A 22,873-nucleotide genomic window follows, 5' to 3' on the forward strand; every position below is an offset into this window, starting at 1 on the left:
ACGTGGAGGGTGTTTTGAGGAGAGTTACTGAATGTTATGCTGCAAATTTGGTGCCTTTACCTCAAAAAACAGCTCCCCCCACCAGAGCCCCAGATACCCGCAGATCAATTCTCCATTATACCCTATGGGAATCGGTCCCCATAGGGAATAATGGAATGTGCAGCAGATATTTCTCTCCCCCGTTCCCTGCTTTCTGATGAGCCTAAAGCGGGGGAAAGGCCTCCAAACCAGGGGATCCCCTGCCCCCACCTGGGGTTTGGCAACCCTAGGCTGGATTAACACTTAAGTAGGCACTGGCCTATAGGCCCCCATGCCTTTAAGGGCCCTGGGCCGGCTTCCCCCCTTCGGTTTCCCGCCTGCTTGCAGCCCTCCCAGCCTGCACGCACAGCCAGCAACTGAGCCGCTCTTTGCCTAGGGTTGCCAAGTCCAATTCAAGAAATATCTGGGGACTTTGGGGGTGGAGCCAAGAGACATTAGGGGTGGAGCCAAGATCAAGGCTGTGACAAGCATAATTGAACTCCAAAGGGAGCTCTGGCCATCACATTTAAAGGGACGGCACACCTTTTCAATTCCTTCCTTCTACAGGAAATAATGGATAGGGGCACCTTCTTTTGGGGCTCATAGAATTGGCCCAATCTTTTTGAAACTTGGGTATTTTGAGGAGAGGCACTAGATGCTATACTGAGAATCTGGTGCCTCTACCCCAAAAAACAGCCCCCCCCAGAGCCCCAGATACCAGCAGATCAATTCTTCATGATTTTCTATGGGAATAAATCTCCCTAGGGAATAACAGAGTCCCCAGCAGACATTTCCCTCCCCTCCCCCCGCTTTCTGACGACCCTGAAGCGGGGGGAGGGCCTCCAAACCGGGGGATCCCCTGCCCCCACCTGGGGATTGGCAACCCTATCTTTGCCTGACTTGCCTAGTGAGGCTGCTGCCGGCGTCGTCGCCAAGTTTGCCTCTCTCTGCCTCTCCCCCACAGCTTATCAAAAGGGGCTTTTAAGAAGGTGCTGCAGTGGGCGCCACGGGTGGCGGGACAGGTGCTTCGACCCTGAGATGATTTACAAGCCCCCCCTCCCCCCCCAAGATTTCGACTGCCTAGGGGCCTCCACAGGGTTTAATCCGGCACTGACTGTGAGAGGAAAAAAAGAAAGGAGAAAACGTTTGCCTTTAGGTATGCAGTCCAAGAAATAACGCTTCTTCTACTGAGCTATTTGTCTGACCTTTTTTTTTAGGTAGACTGTCTAGTAAAGAATACTGCCGAACTCGAAGTCTCTGAGGGCAAGACTCGGAGTGGAAGGAGATTTCAGTGCAACAAAGTGAGGGTCTTATTTTCAAACTAACGATCGAAACACGTTGTTCAAAGATAAGCATAAGATAGAATACTTACAGATTTCCAGACCTTCTAAATGAATGGGACTGGAATCACCTGCAGCTGCAGTGAGCTGCAGCTGGATGTGCCACGATCAATATGATGGGGTGGAGTAAACATCAGGCATTCGCTGTAGGTCAAGCTCAGTCTAAACAGGGATTAATATTTATTAATTTCTGGAACAATTTTCTGTCGTCCAACAATGCAGTACGATGCTTTGCTCAGGGATTCTCACAGCAGATTCAAGGTCACTGAATTGCACATCTGCGTGAGTTTGTTACCTGGATGCCTAAGCCAGCAAGATCCCAGTGCCCTGTTGGCACTCATATGAACATATGAAGCTGCCTTATACTGAATCAGACCCTTGGTCCATTAAAGTCAGTACTGTCTACTCAGACTGGCTCTCCAGAGTCTCAAGATGAGGTTTTTCACGCCTACATGCCTGGACCCTTTTTAGTTGGAGATGCCAGGGGTTGAACCTGGGACCTTCTGCTTACCAAGCATATTCTCTACCACGGAGCCACCGTCCCTCCCCAGCCTCTACCTAGAATAGAATCATAGAGTTGGAAGGGACCTCCAGGGTCATCTCGTCCAACCCCCTGCACAACGCAGGAAACTCACAAATACTGCCCCCTCCCCTAAATTCACAGGATCTTTATTGCTTTCGGATGGCCATCTAGCCTGTGCTTAAAAACCTTCAAGGAAGGAGAGCCCTCCACCGAAATAAATAAATAAATAAATAAATTTGTACACTGCATATAAAATCATCGAGTTGGGACCTCCGGGGTCCTTTCGTCCAACCCCCTGCACAATGCAGGAAACTCACAAACACCTCTCCCCTAAATTCACAGGATCTTCATTGCTGTCAGATGGCCATCTAGCCTCTGCTTAATAACCTTCATGGAAGGAGAGCCCACCACCTCCCGAGGAGAAAGCCTGTTCCACTGGGGAACCGCTCTTAACAGTCATAGAATCATAGAATTGGAAGAGACCTCCAGAGTCATCTAGTCCAACCTCCTACACGATTCAGGAAACTCACAAATACCTCCCCTTAAATTCACAGGATCCTTATTGCTGTCAGATGGCCATCCAGCCTCTGTTTAAAAACCTCCCAGGAAGGAGAGCCCACCACCTCCCAAGGAGGAAGCCTGTTCCACTGAGGAACCGCTCTAATAGTTAAGCACTACACAAATTCTGGGCCTTAGGGTTAGTGAAAAACAGGAAAAATATTATTTACCTATATATTGTTAGCCACGTTGGCTTCTTGCACCTGCTAGCATGGTCTTGGGTCAGCCATAGCTCTGGCAGAGGTTGTCCTTGAAAGGGCAGCTGCTGTGAGAGCCCTCTCCAGCCCCACCCACCTCACAGGGTGTCTGTTGTGGGGGAGGAAGGGAAAGGAGATTGTGAGCCGCTCTGAGACTCTTCGGAGTGGAGGGCGGGATAGAAATCCAATATCTTCATTTACCTCACAGGGTGCCTGTTGTGGGGGAGGAAGGGAAAGGAGATTGTGAGCCGCTCTGAGACTCTTCGGAACGGAGGGCGGGATATAAATCCAATATCTTCATTTACCTCACAGGGTGCCTGTTGTGGGGGAGGAAGGGAAAGGAGCTTGTGAGCCGCTCTGAGACTCTTCGGAACGGAGGGCGGGATATAAATCCAATATCTTCATCTACCTCACAGGGTGACTGTTGTGGGGGAGGAAGGGAAAGGAGATTGTGAGCCGCTCTGAGACTCTTCGGAACGGAGGGCGGGATATAAATCCAATATCTTCATCTACCTCACAGGGTGTCTGTTGTGGGGGAGGAAGGGAAAGGAGATTGTGAGCCGCTCTGAGACTCTTCGGAACGGAGGGCGGGATATAAATCCAATATCTTCATTTACCTCACAGGGTGCCTGTTGTGGGGGAGGAAGGGAAAGGAGCTTGTGAGCCGCTCTGAGACTCTTCGGAACGGAGGGCGGGATATAAATCCAATATCTTCATCTACCTCACAGGGTGTCTGTTGTGGGGGAGGAAGGGAAAGGAGATTGTGAGCCGCTCTGAGATTTTGACTGCCTAGGGGCTAGGGTTGCGAAGTCCTCTTCATCCCCCAGTGGGGGACATCTGTGCGCACGATGTGCTCCGCTCGACCAAATGACGTCACCCGGAAGTGACATCATCAGAATGGTGGAAGGACACTGACACCCGTGTGGGGCTGCTCTAGGCATTTCCGGGAAAACTCTATGGTGATGGACTTCCTGATGGCGCCTGGGTTTTTTTTTTTTGGCCACTGTGTGACAGAGTGTTGGACTGAATGGGCCACTGGCCTGATCCAACAGAGCTTCTCTTATGTTCTTATGGCTGTACCTGCTGAGGTCTCTCGTCTCCCCTAAACCCCAGCTTCCCCAGGACTTACCCCCAAATCTCCAGAAATTTCTTAATACAAAGCTGGCAACCGTCTTCTCTTGCCACTACAGTTTCTGCCCGTTCTAGTGTTCTACTGGATTGGTACGAAACCAAGCCGTTGTACAAATAAATGGGGTGCTCCTCGTTCCTTCCCTGACAGATACATTTTCACCTGCAAGCATTATGAGGATGGTTCCGGCGGAATCAGCAACTTAGGAAATGCCCTTCAGAATTTACAGTGGTGAACGTAAATCATAGGTCGTCATGACAAAAGTAAGGCTTGCCCTCGCTGTCGCCACTCTTAAGACGCCTTCATTAATTTTTAACACACAACGAGGAAGACGAACAGCCGACGGATGCACAGTGTGCTTCTTAATAGCCATCTGCAGACCTCTCTTCTAGAGCTAACGGTTCCTCTGTCTCTGCACAGGGTGGTGTGGAAAAGGGCAAAGCACTAAAATGTCCTAAAGACATACAGAAGAGGCACAGCTTGGGATCCAGCAAGCCAGTAAGTTCATATATTGTCTTTCCCAGAAAGTAAGAGGTGTGTTCTCACCCTCCTCATTCATGTAACATTTTGGAGCGTAAATTCAGAAATCTACCCTGAATTTCTTTCCCTGATAGGAACCCTAAACAGCTTACAAAATACAGGGCATTTTTTAATCATGAATGCACAGGAATGCAGTTCTGGCTGGCTTGATGTTGGGGGTGTGGCCTAAGATGCAATGAGTCCCTGCTGGGCTTTTTCTACCCCCCCCCCCCCAAAAAAAAGCCCTGCAAAAATACAATTTAAATAAAAGACACCTGGCTCTGGGATTCTTCCCCTGAGAAGAGCATTAGAAGAGACCTGCTGGATCAGACCAGTGAGTGAGGGTCCATCTAGTCCAGCCTCCTGTCTCACACAGTGACCAACTAGTTCCTCTGGAGGGCCAACAACAGGGCAGAGAGGCCGAGGCCTTCCCCTGAGAAGAACTTCAGAAGAGCCCTGCTGGGTCAGACCAGGGAGGGCCATCTAGTCCAGCCTCCTGTCTCACAGAGGGGCCAGCCAGTTCCTCTGCAGGGCCAACAACAGGGCAGAGAGGCTGAGGCCTTCCCCCGAGAAGAACATCTGAAGAGCCCTGCTGGGTCAGACCAGGGAGGGTCCATCTAATCCAGCCTCCTGCCTCACACAGTGGCCAGCCAGTTCCTCTGGAGGGCCAGCAACAGGGCAGAGAGGCTGAGGCCTTCCCCTGAGAAGAACATCAGAAGAGCCCTGCTGGGTCAGACCAGGGAGGGTCCATCTAGCCCAGCCTCCTGTGTCACCCAGTGGCCAACCAGTTCCTCTGGAGGGCCAACAACAGGGCAGAGAGGCCAAGGCCTTCATAAAACATCAGAAGAGCCCTGCTGGGTTAGACCAGGGAGGGTCCATCTAGTCCAGCCTCCTGTCTCACAGAGTGACCAACCAATTCCTCTGGAGAGACAACAGGGCAGAGAGGCCGAGGCCTTCCCCTGAGAAGAACCTCAGAAGAGCCCTGCTGGGTCAGACCAGTGAGGGTCCATCCAGTCCAGCCTCCTGCCTCACACAGGGGCCAACCAGTTCCTCTGGAGACCAACAAGACAGCATAGGGGCCATGGCCTTCCCCTGATGTTGCCTCCTGGCTCTGGGACTCAGAAGATTTCTGCCTCTAAACATAGACGTTCCTGTCAGCTCAGCCACCATGGCTAGTAGCCATTGATAGACTTAACCATTATCTAATCCCCCTTTAAAGGTGTTTCTTCCTGTGACCACCACTCCATCCTCTGGCAGCAAATTCCACCTGGTAATAACTCTCTCTGTAAAGTAGTATTTCCTTTTGCCCATCCCGAACCTACTACCTGTCAGCTTCATTTACATATACACTTTAGAAAGTTCTGTACCAACAGAATGCCCGATTCTAATATTTCCCTTTGTCTCTCCTGAACCTTCAGCCCATCATCTTCCATGGATGCCCCCAAATTCTAGTCTTTTGGGAGAGGGAGAGAAAAAAAATCTCTTTGTCAACTTTCTCCATCCCATTTTATAAATCTCTCATGTCCTCCTCCCTTTATTGTCTCTTTTCTAAACTGAAAAGTCCCCGACTCTTCAGCCTTTCCTCCTAGGGAAGGTGCTCCAGCCCCCTCATTCTCTTGGTTGCCCCCCCTCTGTTCTTTTTCCATCTTTGCAATGCCCTTTTGGCAGGGCTTTGTTTGTAGAAAAACCCAGCAGGAACTTATTTGCATATTAGGACATCCCCCCCCCTTGATGTCACCATTGTTTCACATAGGGTTGAACATATGAAGCTGCCTTCTACTGAATCAGACCCTTGGTCCATCAAAGTCAGTATTGTCTTCTCAGACTGGCAGCAGCTCTCCAGGGTCTCAAGCTGAGGTTTTTCACACCATTTTGCCTGGACCCTTTTTTGGAGATGCCAGGGATTGAACCTGGGACCTTCTGCTTCCCAAGCAGATGCTCTACCACTGAATGCAGTTCTGGCTGGCTTGGTGTTGGGGGTGTGGCCTAAGATGCAAATGAGTCCCTGCTGGGCTTTTTCTACCAAAAAAAAAAGCCCTGCAAAAATACAATTTAAATAAAAGGCACTTGGCTCTGGGATTTTTCCCCTGAGAAGAGCATTAGAAGAGACCTGCTGGATCAGACCAGTGAGTGAGGGTCCATCTAGTCCAGCCTCCTGTCTCACACAGTGACCAACTAGTTCCTCTGGAGGGCCAACAACAGGGCAGAGAGGCCGAGGCCTTCCCCTGAGAAGAACTTCAGACAAGCCCTGCTGGATCAGACCAGTAAGGGTCCATCTAGTCCAGCCTCCTGTCTCACACAGGGGCCAACCAGTTCCTCTGCAGGGCCAACTACAGGGCAGAGAGGCTGAGGCCTTCCCCTGAGAAGAACTTCAGATGAGCCCTGCTGGATCAGACCAGGGAGGGTCCATCTTGTCCAGCCTCCTGCCTCACACAGTGGCCAGCCAGTTCCACTGGAGGGCCAACAACAGGGCAGAAAGACCGAGGCCTTCCCCTGAGAAGAACATCAGAAGAGCCCTGCTGGGTCAGACCGGAGAGGGTCCATCTATCCCAGCCTCCTGTCTCACCCAGTGGCCAGTCTGGAGGGCCAACAACAGGGCAGAGAGGCCGAGGCCTTCCCCTGAGAAGGACATCAGAAGAGCCCTGCTGGGTCAGACCGGAGAGGGTCCATCTAGCCCAGCCTCCTGTCTCACACAGTGGCCAGCCAGTTCCTCTGGAGGGCCAACAACAGGGCAGAGAGGCCGAGGCCTTCCCCTGAGAAGAACCTCAGAAGAGCCCTGCTGGGTCAGACCAGGGAGGGTCCATCTATCCCAGCATCCTGTCTCACACAGGGGCCAACCAGTTCCTCTGGAGGGACAACAACAGGGCAGAGAGGCCGAGGCCTTCCCCTGAGAAGAACCTCAGAAGAGCCCTGCTGGGTCAGACCAGGGAGGGTCCATCTATCCCAGCCTCCTGTCTCACACAGTGGCCAGTCAGTTCCTCTGGAGGGCCAGCAACAGGGCAGAGAGGCTGAGGCCTTCCCCTGAGAAGAACCCAGCTGGGTCAGACCAGTGAGGGTCCATCCAGTCCAACCTCCTGTCTCACACAGTGGCCAGCCAGTTCCTCTGGAGACCAACAAGACAGCATAGGGGCCATGGCCTTCCCCTGATGTTGCCTCCTGGCTCTGGGACTCAGAAGATTTCTGCCTCTAAACATAGAGGTTCCTGTCAGCTCAGCCACCATGGCTAGTAGCCATTGATAGACTTAACCATTATCTAATCCCCCTTTAAAGGTGTTTCTTCCTGTGACCACCACTCCATCCTCTGGTAGCAAATTCCACCTGGTAATCACTCTCTCTGTAAAGCAGCATTTCCTTTTGCCCATCCCGAAGCTACTACCCATCAGCTTCATTTGCATATACACTTTAGAAAGTTCTGCAGCAACAGAATGCCAGATTCTAATATTTCCCTTTGTCTCTCCTGAACCTGCAGCCCGTCATCTTCCATGGATGCCCTCAAATTCTAGTCTTTTGGGAGAGGGAGAGGAAAAAAAATCTCTTTGTCAACTTTCTCCATCCCATTTTATAAATCTCTCATGTCCCCCTCCCTTTATTGTCTCTTTTCTAAACTGACAAGTCCCCTTTCCTCCTAGGGAAGGTGCTCCAGCCCCCTCATTCTCTTGCTTGCCCCTCCTCTGTTCTTTTTCCATCTTTGCAATGCCCTTTTGGCAGGGCTTTTTTTGTAGAAAAACCCAGCAGGAACTTCTTTGCATATTAGGACATCCCCCCCCCCCCCCTTGATGTCACCGTTGTTTCACATAGGGGTTTTTTGTAGAGCCAGTTTGGTGTAGTGGTTAAGTGTGCGGACTCTTATCTGGGAGAACCGGGTTTGATTCCCCACTCCTCCACTTGCAGCTGCTGGAATGGCCTTGGGTCAGCCAGAGCTCTCTTATCTGGGAGAACCGGGTTTGATTCCCCACTCCTCCACTTGCAGCTGCTGGAATGGCCTTGGGTCAGCCATAGCTCTGTTATCTGGGAGAACAGGGTTTGATTCCCCACTCCTCCACTTACACCTGCTGGAATGGCCTTGGGTCAGCCAGAGCTCTCTTATCTGGGAGAACCGGGTTTGATTCCCCACTCCTCCACTTGCACCTGCTGGAATGGCCTTGGGTCAGCCAGAGCTCTCTTATCTGGGAGAACCGGGTTTGATTCCCCACTCCTCCACTTGCACCTGCTGGAATGGCCTTGGGTCAGCCAGAGCTCTGGCAGAGGTTGTCCTTGAATGGGCAGCTGCTGTGGGAGCCCTCTCAGCCCCACCCACCTCACAGGGTGTCTGTTGTGGGGGGGAGAAGATATAGGAGATTGTAAGCCGCTCTGAGTCTCTGATTCAGGGAGAAGGGCGGGATATAAATCTGCAATTCTTCTTCTTCTTCTTCTAGAAAAGCCCAGCCAGAAACCTATTTGTATATTAGGCCACGCCCCCTGATACCAAAAGAGCCCCGTGGTGCAGAGTGTTAAAGCTGCAGTACTGCAGTATACAACCTATTTGTATATTAGGCCACGCCCCCTGATACCAAAAGAGCCCCATGGTGCAGAGTGTTAAAGCTGCAGTACATCAGTCCTAAGCTCTGCTCACGACCTGAGTTTGATCCCCGGCGGAAGCTGGGTTTTCAGGTAGCCAGCTTGAGGTTGACTAAGCCTTCCATCCTTCGGAAAAATGAGTACCCAGCTTGCTGGAGGGAAAGTGTAGATGACTGGGGAAGGCAAGGGCAAACCACCCCATTAAAAAAAAGTCTGCCATGAAAGCAACGTCACCCCAGAGTCGGAAACGGCTGGTGCTTGCACAGGGGACCTTTGCTTTCCTTTCCTGATGCCAAGCCATCTGGAACTGCGTCCCTGTGCGTTCCAAAAAGCCCTGCCTTTTGGAGATTTGGGGACCAGAACTGTGCATAGTATTCCAAATGAGGCCTCGCCATAGATCTACAGGGGCATTACAATACTGGCCATTTTATTCTCAGTCCTTTTCCTAATCATCCCTAAAATAGAGTTTGCGTTTTTCACCCCGGCAGCCTGTCTACCCAGCTCCTCACCAGAGGCACGCCTCTCGTTAACACTGTGGGTGTTCACAGGGGTGTTTCCCATGGGTGTTTCCACCCAGCCCCCCGGCCTAGAATCCTACATTTATTGATTTTCTTTTATGCATCCTGATACATGCACACTTCCAACTAGTCAGCAAGAGGCCTGGAGTGATGTCTAAGACAGCAGACTGCTCTTAGTGAGAAAATTGCAGGCTCCGGCTGCCGGATCCGGATTCTCTGCACTGTTCTGGGGGAACAGAAGAAAGGATATCAGATAAATATGACTTATTCTTTTCTAATAACACAACTTGTGCAAATTTTACAAGATATATTTTACAAGATACACACACCCCGTATCTCTGTTATGTCTTTTCAGGGGTCGTTTTTGTAGAAAAATAGTTGGTGGAGCTCATTAGCATAGCTCATGTGCATATGCCGCTCCCCCCAGCCAAAAGCAACCTGATGCAAGAAAGGAGAGCTAGATGGGCAAGGAAGGAGAGCAAGAAAGGAGATGCAAGAAAGGCTAGCGAGGCCTGCTTGGGCTGGCTAGAGATCCAGCCAGCCCAAGCAGGCCTCACTTGCCTGGGGCTCTCTTTGGCCTCCCCCCCCTCACAGTCAAAAGTCCAGCAAGCCACCCACTGCCCAAAATCCCATAAGAAGTGGAGAAAGGGTGGTGTGGGCTTCTCCAGGGGTGAATGAGGGGTACTGGGGACATGGCAAAGCCCCTGGTGGCAGACTGGCTGCCCGCTCTCCTAATTAGGCTTCCCAACCCTCCCGCCCTGGCGGGGGACCCCAGGATTTCCAGCCTCTTCCCCCGCTCCCCAAAAAAACGGAAGCGGGGGGAGGGGGGGGGAAACGGCGCTAAGGAGCGTGGCGAGCCGCCCCATCTCGGAGCTGCCGCCTCTTCTCCGCTTCACCATGGCTGCTCCTCCGAGATGGGCTCAGGCTGGGCCCATTTCGGAGGAGCAGCTGGGATGGGGCGGGGAGGGGGCGGCGCGGTGGCATCGCCCGCTCTGCCTCTGAGGTGGAGTCAGGGGGGGGGGCGGGCCAGGAGTGTGGCGGGCCGCGAGTCCGGGTCCTTCTAGGATCTGGACTCGCGGCTCGCCGTGCTCCTGGCCTGCCTCCACCCTCCCCTCCCCTTCTCTGGTTTCGCCTCGGCTGCTCCGTGGCTGCTCCTCCGAGATGGGCTCAGGCTGGGCCCATCTCGGAGGAGCGGCTGCGGCGGGGCGGGGAAGAGGCAGCTGCAGCGCGGCGGCGTCGCCCGCTCCGCCTCTGGGGTGGAATCGGAGAAGGGGAGGGTGGAGGGAAGGAGTTCAATTGTGTTTGTCACACCCTTGCTCCTAGGTCCACCCCAGTGTCTCCTGGCTCCACCCCCAAAGTTTCCTGGCCCCACCCCCAAAGTCCCCAGATATTTCTGGAATTGGACTTGGCAACCCTACTCCTAATCCAGGGATTGTTATGCAGCTGCACTTACTATTCAGTGGACAAGGGAGGTGGAGGGGAGGAGGGGGAATCCTCAGGAAGGTTCAAGAGCTGTGCTCCTGGGAGCGCCTGCTGAAACTGAGGCCTGTGTCTTTCCTAGAGAGCTCTGCCCTGACGTCTTCAGTCTCAGCATTTCAAAATCAGGCAAATGCCTTTTTATCTTGCCTTTGTTTGATCTTTATTAACCCACCTCCGTTCCAATACTTATTCTGGTATTGAAATAATTTTTATTAAATCGGGATTTATACCAGACTGCATTTTAGGCTGCAGTTTGTTTTAGGATGGTTTACTGCAAGCCAACTGAACTCCCCTCTTCTTCTTCTTTTTTTTTTTTTTGCCATTGATGTATTGTTTATTTAATAATCATTAATACATGAGACTGCATAATACATGTCATGCGATGCAATATCTGTGAGATAAGATTTGGCAGTCTAAACAAGGTTCAATATCTCCTTTTTGACTAATTCTTTAGATTTATTTCTATGCCGGATAGTAATGAAGAGAGACCAGACTCGTACAAATTTATCATGTGTATCTCTGTCTCCATCCCCATATTTCCTATATACAGATATCTTCCCCATTAACATGGTGTACCATACTTTCCTTAGCTATTTTTCAGTATCTGGTGCTTTCTCCTGTCTCCGTGCCGCAGCTATTAAACATTCTGACTGCGTTGAATAAATTTGCCATTAACCACATCTTGTTAATGGAAATCCCTCTGGGCATAATATCAAAAAGAGTACATTAGGATCCTAATAATTTCTCTCACTAACTAAAATACCTTATTTCAAAAAACGTAATCAGGCACTGCCGCTAGATGTGAATCAGTGAGCCCCTCTGTCTTTCCCTTCTCCGAAATGTAGATCCCAGTAGGCAGCCGGGTTGGTGTGAAGCAATAGAACAAAGCAGGAGACAAGTGCGCCTTTAAGACCAAGTATGTTTTATTCAGAATGTCAGCTTTCGTATGCTCTTAAGCAGACTCCGTCAGACAACATGGGAAGGGAAGCAGCAATTCTTAATATAAGTGGGCCGTGTGGAATCATGGGAACATTTTTAGCAGATTAAAAGAATCACAAATAGGGATCTGTGTATGTTAGTGTTAGGACAAAACAGGGTTGAAAAAAACACTGGAGGGTGATAAAAAAAAACACCAGTCTGCTTTTTATCATTCTCAAGATTCTACACTGCCCACTTATATTAAGAATTGCTGCTTCCATTCCCATTTTGTCTGACGGAGTCTGCTTAAGAGCATCCGAAAGCTGACATTCTGAATAAAACTTAGTTGGTCTTAAAGGTGAACTTGTCTACTGCTTTGTTCTCCAAAATATGTTTGACATGGAAGATGTTATTCTCTTTAACCTGTCTGATGTCAAATACCACTGAAGCATGAGTTCAGTAACGTTTTCCCTTATTGCCGCATTCTCTTAAACGTTTAAGGTTGCCAATCCCCAGGTGGGGGCAGGGGATACCCCGGTTTGGAGGCCTTCCCCCCCCCCCCGCTTCAGGGTCATCAGAAAGGAGGGGGGGAGGGAAATGTCTGCTGGGCACTCCATTATTCCCTTTGGAGACCCATTCCCATAGGGTATAATGGAGAATTGATCCATCAGTATCTGGGGATATGATTGAGGGGCTGTTTTTTTGAGGTAGAGGCACCAAAATTTGTCCCACCAGCTATCAGATAAATGGATTAGCAGGTCTTTTTCCCACCTCTCCTTTTATATTTTTGTTCTGCCTCTGCAAGTATGCTGTAAACAGTAGCTATTGGGCTACTGAACTCCAAAGGGAGTTCTGGCCATCACATTTAAAGGGACCACAGACCTTTTTAAATTCCTTCCTTCCTTAGGAAATAATGAAGGATAGGGGCACCTTCTTTTGGGGCTCATAGAATCGGACCCCCGGTCCAATCTTTTTGAAACTTGGAGGGTATTTTGGGGAGAGGCATTGGATGCTATACTGAAAATTTGGCGCCTCTACCTCAAAACACAGACCCCCCCCCGCCCCCCCAGAGCCCCAGATACCTGCAGATCAATTCTCCATTATTTCCTATGGAAATAAGTCTCCATAGAGAATAATAGAGTTCCCAGCAGACATTTCCCTCCCCTTCCCCCGCTTTCTGATGACCCTGAAGTGGGGGGAGGGCCTCCAAACCAGGGGATCCCCTTTCCCCACCTGGGGATTGGCAACCCTAGAAGTTTTAAGCCAGTTTGGTGTAGTGGTTAAGTGTGCGGACTCTTATCTGGGAGAACCGGGTTTGATTCCCCACTCCTTCACTTGCAGCTGCTGGAATGGCCTTGGGTCAGCCATAGCTCTGGCAAAGGTTGTCCTTGAAAGGGCAGCTGCTGTGAAAGCCCTCTCCAGCCCCACCCACTTCACAGGGTGTCTGTTGTGGGGGAGGAAGGTAAAGGAGATTGTAAGCGGCTCTGAGACTCTTCGGAGTGGAGGGCGGTATATAAATCCAATATCTTCATTTACCTCACAGGGTGTCTGTTGTGGGGGAGGAAGGTAAAGGAGATTGTGAGCCGCTCTGTGTCTCTGTCCTTGAAAGGGCAGCTGCTGTGAGAGCCCTCTCCAGCCCCACCCACCTCACAGGGTGTCTGTTGTGGGGGAGGAAGGTAAAGGAGATTGTGAGCCGCTCTGAGACTCTTCAGAGTGGAGGGCGGGATATAAATCCAATGTCTTCATTTACCTCACAGGGTGTCTGTTGTGGGGGAGGAAGGGAAAGGAGATTGTGAGCTGCTCTGAGACTCTTCAGAGTGGAGGGCAGGATACAAATCCAATATCTTCATCTACCTCACAGGGTGTCTGTTGTGGGGGAGGAAGGTAAAGGAGATTGTAGGCTGCTCTGAGTCTCTGGGGGGAGGGCCTCCAAACCAGGGGATCCCCTGTCCCCACCTGGGGATTGGCAACCCTAGAAGTTTTAAGCCAGTTTGTTGTAGTGGTTAAGTGTGCGGACTCTTATCTGGGAGAACCGGGTTTGATTCCTCACTCCTCCACTTGCAGCTGCTGGAATGGCCTTGGGTCAGCCATGGCTCTCCTAGGAGTTGTCCTTGAAAGGGCAGCTGCTGTGAGAGCTCTCTCAGCCTCACCTACCTCACAGGGTGTCTGTTGTGTGTGGGGGGGGCATGGGGGAGGTAAAGGAGATTGTAAACCACTCTGAGATTCAGAGTATGGGGTGGGGCATAAATCCAGTATCTTTTTCTTCTTCAGTTCCTTCAGCTTTGGCCTGTCAGTGTACAGCTAATGTTAGTACTTCCGTTGATAGATTGAATAGTAATGGCAAAACAAATGCCGAATTGTCTAACCTGTCTCCCTAATGAAAAACATAACTTTTTCCCCAGGTGGGCAGCTGTGTAGGTCTGAAGCAACGGAACAAAGCAGGAGTCCAGTGGCATCTTGAAGACCGATAAAGTTTAATTCTGGGTAGAAGCTTGGTTGGTCTTAAAGGTGCCACTTGTCAAGCATTAGATCTCAAAGTAACCAGTCCTTGAATTATGAAACAAAGTCTGGTTTATTGATAATCCGTGTGGCTCAGATGAGCTAGGTATTGGAACTGATACAGAGTAACAGTAAAAGGCATCCACCAATCTTGGTACCCAGCTCTGCAAAACACCCTACAGACTATAAATTGCAGAAAATCTCAGAACAACCAGCAAATTCCACAGAACAATCAGCACAGTCAACAACTATCTCCCTTATCTTCAAACCCCTTCCAACCTTCCCAGCAATTAACACAGAACAATGGTCACATTCAACAGCCAGTTTCCTTATCACTACGCTTCCAGGAAGCCCCACCAAACAATGGGCGTATCCACAAACCAATTGCCCTTTCATCACACCCCCTCCAGCCTAGAAATAGCAGCTCTCCAGCAGCCCTGGCCCCACTCAATGCACAGCAGCCAAGAAGGTCTGAGCGCCTGCTCCGGCTGCAACGCCACTGAGGATGTTCTCCGCAGCTGAGAACGAAACGTCTGGAAGGAAAACTTTCTCCAGTAGAACACGGCACTTGATCCCGAAAGATTCTACAAACCCTAATGATGTTACCAGCCGTGAAAACCTGAAATCTTTAGTACATATGAACATATGAAGCTGCCTTATATTGAATCAGACCTTTGGTCCATCCAAGTCAGTATTGTCTTCTCAGACTGGCAGCGGCTCTCCAGGGTCTCAAGCTGAGGTTTTTCACACCTATTTGCCTGGACCCTTTTTTGGAGTGCCAGGGATTGAACCTGGGACCTTCTGCTTCCCAAGCAGATGCTCTACCACTGAGCCACCGTAGTAAAAGGCATACTTAAAGATGGCACATCAAAGGTTCCATAAACAATCCTACATTCTCTAAACAAGTCTATATTCACGTGTGAACTTTCTCACTGTAACTTCCTTATCTCCCTGCGGTCAGCACTTCCTGGGTTCCAGCCTTGCTGGCATGGGAATTAGTCCCAGGAGGCTTTATCTTCAAAGAGTGCATTCCTGCATTTGTTAGTAAAAGCGAAAGGAGCCGAAGGGGGGTTTGCTACTTTGATGTGCCCAAGCTAAATTTATGGTTAGTAACATTTCTATATTCTGGCAACTGTAATCAAAAAAGAATAGACAATGCTTGACACCAAACTTTGGACTCAAACTTTATTCTATAAACTTTTTTTTTGTATTTTTCTGTCCAACGCTTGAGTTAACAACGTTTTATCTAATCTGCTTGAAGTTTATACCACGTAGGCACCTCTTTCTCTTGAAACGAAGCAACTGTCCACCTAGGACAGAAATTCTCAGACCTTTCTCATGACAAATCTCCCTTAAATGCCAAACTACACCGAACGTGGCAAATATATGTTCCGCGTCACCTCAAGAGGCACGCAAAGTTAACTTACGCTCTCTACGGTTCTAGATCTGGAGACAAATCAATCAAGGGAAAGTAGGTCGCAGTTCTCACAACTTACCTGCAGCAACGCTACTTCTAACCACACTTTAATTAGGTCCCAGAGACGGCAACTCCCCCCCCCACCCCCAAAATCAAAATCCTGTGATAAATGAGATGATTCTGTTCAGGCTTCCAGAAGTGATTTGGCCTTGCAGCCGCAGAGCTTACATTTGAAACATGTTGGAGTTGGGGGGGATGGATGGGGGAAGAGAGGATGAAAGCAGAGTTTATGCCTCTCCTGATAACTGCCCATACCTCCATGGGATGCCCGCTTCGTATTTTGGGAACCGATGATTTATAACTGTGCTCCATCCCAGCACCTAGTCCCTGCTCGGTCTGACTCAGAGGCTTAGCAACATAGATAAATGGATACACCATGTCAGAACAGCAAGGACATTGCTAAATTCTTTGCTCTCTGAATCTGAGCGCTTTTAAAATCCTTATTATCGGTCGCAGATATTTGATCGAGACCTTGATTTGTGTGTGGCGTGATATGCTCTATAACAATCTTTTTTTTTTTGGTTCTCTTTATTTTGCTAGGTCTTTCATTTTGAATGCTCTCCAAGCCAAGGTTTGCGTCCTAAGCGGAGACGATTCAGTGAACCGAAGGAGCAGTTTTAGATGGGAGCGTCTTGATGTTTTCGTTCCGCTTTGTTCTGCAACGTTCTGACTAATTGTAACTAGTCTTTGGACATTTTGAAGAGATTATCATTTAAACTGTTTAATGTTCTTCAGTGTCTTTTATATGCAATCCAAAAGTGCAGCTTTTGAATCCAGAGGTAAATGAAGCTCAAATCAAGAAAGACCCCGCTTTCATTTACATTAGCGTTCCTGGAGAAAATGAATTGCTGCTTGGATCTGCCTCACCGCTTCTTTAACTTGGGCTTCCAGCAGCCACTGCATATACAGATTGTCCATGCTGGGGAATCATGTGACGGGCTCCTTTTGTAGCAGGAGCTCCTTTGCATGATTAGGCCACACACCTCTGATGTAGCCAATCCTCCAAGAGCTAACAATAGGCCCTGTAAGAACGGCCCTGTAAGCTCTTGGAGGACTGGCTACATAAGAGGGGTGTGGCCTAATATGCAAAGAAGCTCCTGCTACAAAAAGAGCCCTGGTCATGTGACGCCAGCCACATGGATTGACAGCTAATTAAATTCTTCTTGCACACCCAGTGTTGCCAGAGTTCCCAAGAACAAACTATGCTACCTTACTTCAAAACAGCAGAGTGACCAATTGGAACATAAAGCCCAAGGTTTTTTTTTTTTAGCGAATAGCGTGTCAATGAAACGAATGTCTTAAATTTCATATCCTGGCTTTTCCTTGCTGCAGGAAGAAATTTAGGCTCTTTTGCCTGTTCTCTGTTTTTGCTAATAGCTACTGACCCGACCCAAATAAAGGGGTGGGCGGGGAATACCAAACAGTTTATAAACTGTGGCCAATGCTGAGAAAGTTAATCACACCTACATCCTGTTGAATAGGAAATCACAACTGATTTCCATAGTACTCAGGAGCCAAGTATATTCTCCCAATGAGGGCCAATAACTAATTTGTAAAACTATGGTTGTCTTGGTTTTCTTTATTTAGAAAAGTTAACAATTTTGCTGTATAATTCTAGAAACATAATGGAAGTATTATTTTGACTTAAGAACTTATTGATTTGCCATGAAAGGTTTATAGAGGTCTACAAATGCATATAGGCTTTCTGTTTTAGGCCTTCCAGTTTTATAGCCACAATAAAACATTTACAATTTGAACAAGTCACCACTTTTCAGGCTATTTGTTTTTAAACGCATTGTGTTGATTTCCTCCCTCTCCGCCAGGCGCTTCTCTTTCAGTGCACTCAGAATCTGTTCCAGCCACAGAGATTTTAAAAATGCTATGTGCAAAAGTTAAAAAAAAATGACTTAGAAGTTTGCACCAGGGTAGATCACTGGGATTCGAATCCATAAACAGGTAATATACAGGGGGGGGGGGGGGAGCAGTAGAAATAGAAGTATCATAACATTGTTAAGTCACACAGTTGAGTGACTCTTTGCGACCCCATGGACCAAGTCACGCCAGGCCCTCCTGTCTTCCACCATCCTCTGAAGTCCACTCAGATTCATGTTCGTTACATCAGTAACGCTGTCCAGCCATAGAACAAAGTAGGAGTCAACTATCACCCTTAAGACCAACAAAGTTTTATTCAGAATCAATGTTCCCTCTAAGCTGCAGAGTCTCGTGAGCAACGATTTTACTTTGTGAGCTCCTGCATCAATTAGTCTGCTTTGGGGTCATCCTTCCTGAGCGAAGACAAAAATGTGTGAGCTGGAGACTAAAAACCCGTGAGCTAGCTCACACTAACTCAGCTTAGAGGGAATATAAACTTTCATATGCATGTATACTTCTTGCATGAAGGGATGGAGTATCTCATATTTTGTTGTCCCCTTCTTTTGCCTTGTGTCTTTCCCAGCATCAGGGTCTTCTCCAGTGAGTGCTCCCTTCTCATTTGGTGACCAAAGTATTTGAGCTTCAGCTTCAGCATCTGACCTTCCAGGGAACAGTCTGGGTTGATGCCGCTGTATAAATCAATGTATAAATCAAAATCACTGCAGACGATGATTGCACCCATGAAATTGTGGATGTAATTTCTAAGCCTCTGGCTATTATTTTTGAGAATTCTTGGAGAACAGGAGAGGTGCTGGAAGATTGGAGGCGGGTGAATATTGTCCCCATCTTTAAGAAGGGGAAAAAGGAAGATCCAGGTAACTACCGACCTGTCATCTTGATGTCTATACCTGGAAAAGTTTTAGAACAAATCATCAGTCCTAGAACATTTAGAAAGGATGTCTGTGATTACTAAGAGCCAGCATGGGTTTCACAAGAACAAGTCAAGTCAGACTAACCTGATCTCTTTTTTTTTGAGAAAGTGACTACCTTGCTGGATCAGGGGAGTGCTGTAGACATCGTTTATCTTGATTTCAGTAAGGCTTTTGATAAGGTTCCACATACTATTGTTGGCAAGTTGGTAAAATGTGGTTTGGGAGAAAAGTCAAGAGTTTGCACTGAAACAGCCATAAACTGTGTTTTTTGAAAAATGTGGCTAAAGGCAGCATACAGCGTAGTACCAGAAAAGGTGTCCCTGTGGGGAGACAGTTTGTCTCCACTTGGCCTCCTTTCTTGTTCCCTTCTTCCACAAGAGTCAGAATAGAAGCGGTTAAGTCTCTAAGGAGCTGATACTTGACATAAGAACATAAGAGAAGCCATGTTGGATCAGGCCAATGGCCCATTCCATCCAGGACTCTGTGTTACAGAAGAACAGAAGAGAAGCCATGTTGGATCAGGCCAAAGGCCCATCTAGTCCAACACTCTGTGTCACATAAGAACAGAAGAGAAGCCATGTTGGATCAGGCCAATGGCCCATTCCGTCCAGGACTCTGTGTCACACAGTGACAGTGGCCAAAAAAACCAAGGTGCCATCAGGAGGTCCATCAGTGGGGCCAGGACACTAGAAGCCACTCCCAAGCACCAAGAACACAGAGCATCACTGCCTCAGACATAAGAACATAAGAGAAGCCATGTTGGATCAGCCCAACGGCCCCTCCAGTCCAACACTCTGTGTCACATAAGAGAAGCCATGTTGGATCAGGCCAGTGGCCCATCCCATCCAACACACTGTGTCACACAGTGGCCAAAAAACCCAAGTGCCATCAAGAGGTCCAGCAGTGGGGCTAGAAGCCCTTCCACTGCCCCGCCAGCACAAAAATACAGAGCATCACTGCCCCAGACAGAGAGTTCCTGTGGCTAATAGCCACTGATGGACCTCTGCTCCATATTTTTATCCAATCCCCTCTTGAAGCTGGCTATGCTTGTAGCTGCCGCCACCTCCTGTGGCAGTGAATTCCACATGTTAAGGTGCCACAAGACTCCTGTTTATTACCCCCCGCCCCACCCTTTTCTACCAATATTGCTCTCAGGCGGGCTTCAGTCTTTCCTGTCATAAAAATGCCAAATTTATCTTTGGTTTCCTTCCATTTAATTTAATTTTTGGATTTATTTCCCGCCCTATCCTGCTCTATCCATATGGCTGCCGACTCAGGATCGGAAAATACCTTTAAATTTGGGGGCCAGTGCCTGGGATTCTAATCCAGGTGGAGACTGGAGACCTTCCAGAATAGCTACTGATCTCCTGGCCATAGAAACCAGTACCCCTGGAGAAAAACGGATGCTTTGGAGTGTGGGCTCTGGCAGTGGACCCCACTAAGGTCCCTGTATTCCCCAGGCTCCATCCCCAAATTTATATCCCTTAACAGGGCTTTCTTTGAGCAGGAATGCACAGGAACGCAGTTCCGGCTGGCTTGGCCTCAGGGGGTGGAGCCTAATATGCATATATGAGCATCTGAAGCTGCCCTCTACTGAATCAGAGCCTGGGTCCATGAAAGTCAATCTTGTCTACTCAGACTGGTAGTGGCTCTCCAGGGTCTCAAGCAGAGGTTTTTCATGTCTACTTGCCTGGACCCTTTTTTAGTTGGAGATGCCGGGGATTGAACCTGGGACCTCCTGCTTACCAAGCAGATGCTCTACCACCGAGCCACCGTCCCTCTCCTTAGACATATGAACATCTGAAGCTGCCTTCTACTGAATCAGAGCCTGCGTCCATGAAAGTCAGTATTGTCTACTCAGACTGGCAGCGGCTCTCCAGGGTCTCAAGCGGAGGTTTTTCACGTCTACTTGCCTGGACCCTTTTTTAGTTGGAGATGCCGGGGATTGAACCTGGGACCTTCTGCTTACCAAACAGATGCTCTACCACTGAGCCATCATCCCTCCCCTTAGACATACGAACATTTATTTATATTTATATAAATATATACACACACACGCATATTGGCCACTGTGTGACAGAATGTTGGACTGGATGGGCCATTGGCCTGATCCAACATGGCTTCTCTTATGTTCTTAAATGAAGTCAGTCTTGTCTACTCAGACTGGCAGCAGCTCTCCAGGGTCTCAAGGGATGGTTTTTCACGTCTATTTGCCTGGACCTTTTTTTAGTTGGAGACGTCAGGGATTGAACCTGGAACCTTCTACTTACTAAGCAGATGCTCTACCACTGAGCCACCGTCCCTCCTGCAAATGAGTGTCTACTGGGCTTTTTCTACAAAAGGAAAGGAAAGGTCCCCTGTGCAAGCACAAGTCGTTTCCAACTCTGGAGTGATGCTGCTTTCGCAACGTTTTCACAGCAGACCTTTTTGCAGGGTGGTTTGCCATTGCTTTCCCCAGTCATTACACTTTCCCCCCAGCAAGCTGGGGACTCATTTTACCAACCTCGGAAGGATGGAAGGCTGAGTCAACCTGAAGCCGGCTACCTGAACCAGCTTCCGCTGGAATCGAACTCAGGTTGTGAACAGAGGGCTCCGACTGCAGTACTGCAGCAAATACCATTTGATTTAGCGGGCTTCGAACTCATATTGAGTGATATAAAATGTGTCAAGTGCGACTGTCAAGGATTATAATGAGCAATGCACAAGAAAAATGTGTAGAGCGTGTTTGACTCTGAAGTACCTAAGCGGGTTTGTATATTTCACCCAACGGGGGATTGGCAACCCTAATTGCAGACTTCTGCAAACTTGCGTAACCCGTCCTAAGTAACCAGGGTGGCTTCCTCCTAAGTAAATAGCCCCAGGCTCCGCCTGCCCTTCCGCTCCCTGCAAACAAAGCCCACGCTGCAGGGCCAGTGGTAGGGAACGTTGGCTCTCCAGATGTTTTTTTGCCTGCAACTCCCATCAGCCCCAGCCATTGGCCATGCTGGCTGGGGCTGATGGGAGTTGTAGGCAAAAACATCTGGAGAGCCAACGTTCCCTACCTCTGCTCCAGGCGCATGACCCATTTCCTACATTTCCCAGCGTCCCTTGCGCACGCCTCTGCGTCGTCAGGGCCCGGCGGAGAGCCACTCTATCGCTCCCCATTGGCTCCCTCCGCCGTCCAGCAAGGCAGGCCGAGCCCGCCCCCTCGTTCAAGTTTCTCTTGCCCCTTCGCCAAGTTGGGCTGCGGCGAACGGAGCCCCGCCTTCCCGGAGATCCCATTGGAGAGTTGCCTTCCAGGGAGGCTTCTGATTGGTCGGCTGGGAAAGCGGCGGGGCAGGGTTTCCCAGGGAAACCAGGAAGCCCAAGTGGGGACTGGGGTTGGGCTCCTCTCGTCCCCTCCTCCTTCCTGGGCTGGTTGAACCAGGAAGTGAAGTTGGGGCTGCTGGAGGATTCAGAAGAGGAAGCCCAGGCACCTGAGCAGGGGGAGAGACCTGGGCAGGTGAGTCTGCAAGGGGGGCAGGCGGGACAGGTGAGTCTGTAAGGGGGGGCAGGCGGGACAGGCGTGTCTGCAAAGGGGCAGGGGGACAAGTGTGTCTGCAAAGGGGCAGGGGGGACAGGTGAGTCTGCAGGGGGGACAGGTGAGTCTGCAAGGGGGGCAGGCGGGACAGGCGTGTCTGCAAGAGGGGCAGGGGGACAGGCGTGTCTGCAAAGGGGGGCAGGGGGGACAGGTGAGTCTGTAGGGGGGACAGGTGAGTCTGCAGGAGGCGCAGGGAGGACAGGTGAGTCTGCAAGGGGGACAGGGGCGACAGGTGAGTCTGCAAGAGGGGCAGGGGGGACAGGTGAGTCTGTAAGGGGGGGCAGGCGGGACAGGCGTGTCTGCAAAGGGGCAGGGGGACAAGTGTGTCTGCAAGGGAGGCAGGGGGGACAGGTGAGTCTGCAGGGGGGACAGGTGAGTCTGCAGGGGGGACAGGTGAGTCTGCAGGAGGCGCAGGGAGGACAGGTGAGTCTGCAAGGGGGACAGGGGCGACAGGTGAGTCTGCAAGAGGGGCAGGGGGGACAGGTGTGTCTGCAAGGCGGCAGGGGCGACAGGTGAGTCTGCAAGAGGGGCAGGGGGGACAGGTGTGTCTGCAAGGCGGCAGGGGCGACAGGTGAGTCTGCAAGAGGGGCAGGGGGGACAGGTGTGTGCAAGAGGGGCAGGGGCGACAGGTGAGACTGCAAGGGGGCAGGGGGGACAGGTGTGTGCAAGAGGGGCAGGGGCGACAGGTGAGTCTGCAAGGGGGGCAGGGGCGACAGGTGAGTCTGCAAGAGGGGCAGGGGGGACAGGTGTGTCTGCAAGGCGGCAGGGGCGACAGGTG

The 22,873-nt window shown here is 50.0% G+C and overlaps 2 protein-coding genes across 3 annotated transcripts in view; both read left to right on the forward strand.

Annotated features, from left to right (window-relative positions):
* The window catches only part of LOC132588904 (HORMA domain-containing protein 1-like), a 41,275-nt gene extending 23,779 nt beyond the window's left edge, over positions 1-17,496 (forward strand). Inside the window, exons 12-14 of the mRNA XM_060261368.1 lie at positions 1,236-1,319; positions 4,186-4,263; positions 16,273-17,496. Of these exons, the coding sequence (XP_060117351.1) occupies positions 1,236-1,319; positions 4,186-4,263; positions 16,273-16,353 (243 nt within the window). The 3' untranslated portion in view covers positions 16,354-17,496. The remainder of the gene's footprint in view (positions 1-1,235; positions 1,320-4,185; positions 4,264-16,272) is intronic.
* A 4,358-nt stretch (positions 17,497-21,854) lies between these two features.
* The window catches only part of GOLPH3L (golgi phosphoprotein 3 like), a 49,156-nt gene continuing 48,137 nt past the window's right edge, over positions 21,855-22,873 (forward strand). The window contains exon 1 of one of the 2 annotated variants that reach the window (XM_060256492.1): positions 21,855-22,017. The gene's annotated coding sequence lies outside the window, so the exon portion shown is untranslated. Of the gene's footprint in view, positions 22,048-22,873 lie in introns of both variants that reach the window. The other variant, XM_060256498.1, reaches the window with a different exon arrangement.

This window comes from Heteronotia binoei, chromosome 1 (genome assembly GCF_032191835.1).
Source record: "Heteronotia binoei isolate CCM8104 ecotype False Entrance Well chromosome 1, APGP_CSIRO_Hbin_v1, whole genome shotgun sequence".
In the NCBI taxonomy this organism is placed as follows: domain Eukaryota; kingdom Metazoa; phylum Chordata; class Lepidosauria; order Squamata; family Gekkonidae; genus Heteronotia; species Heteronotia binoei.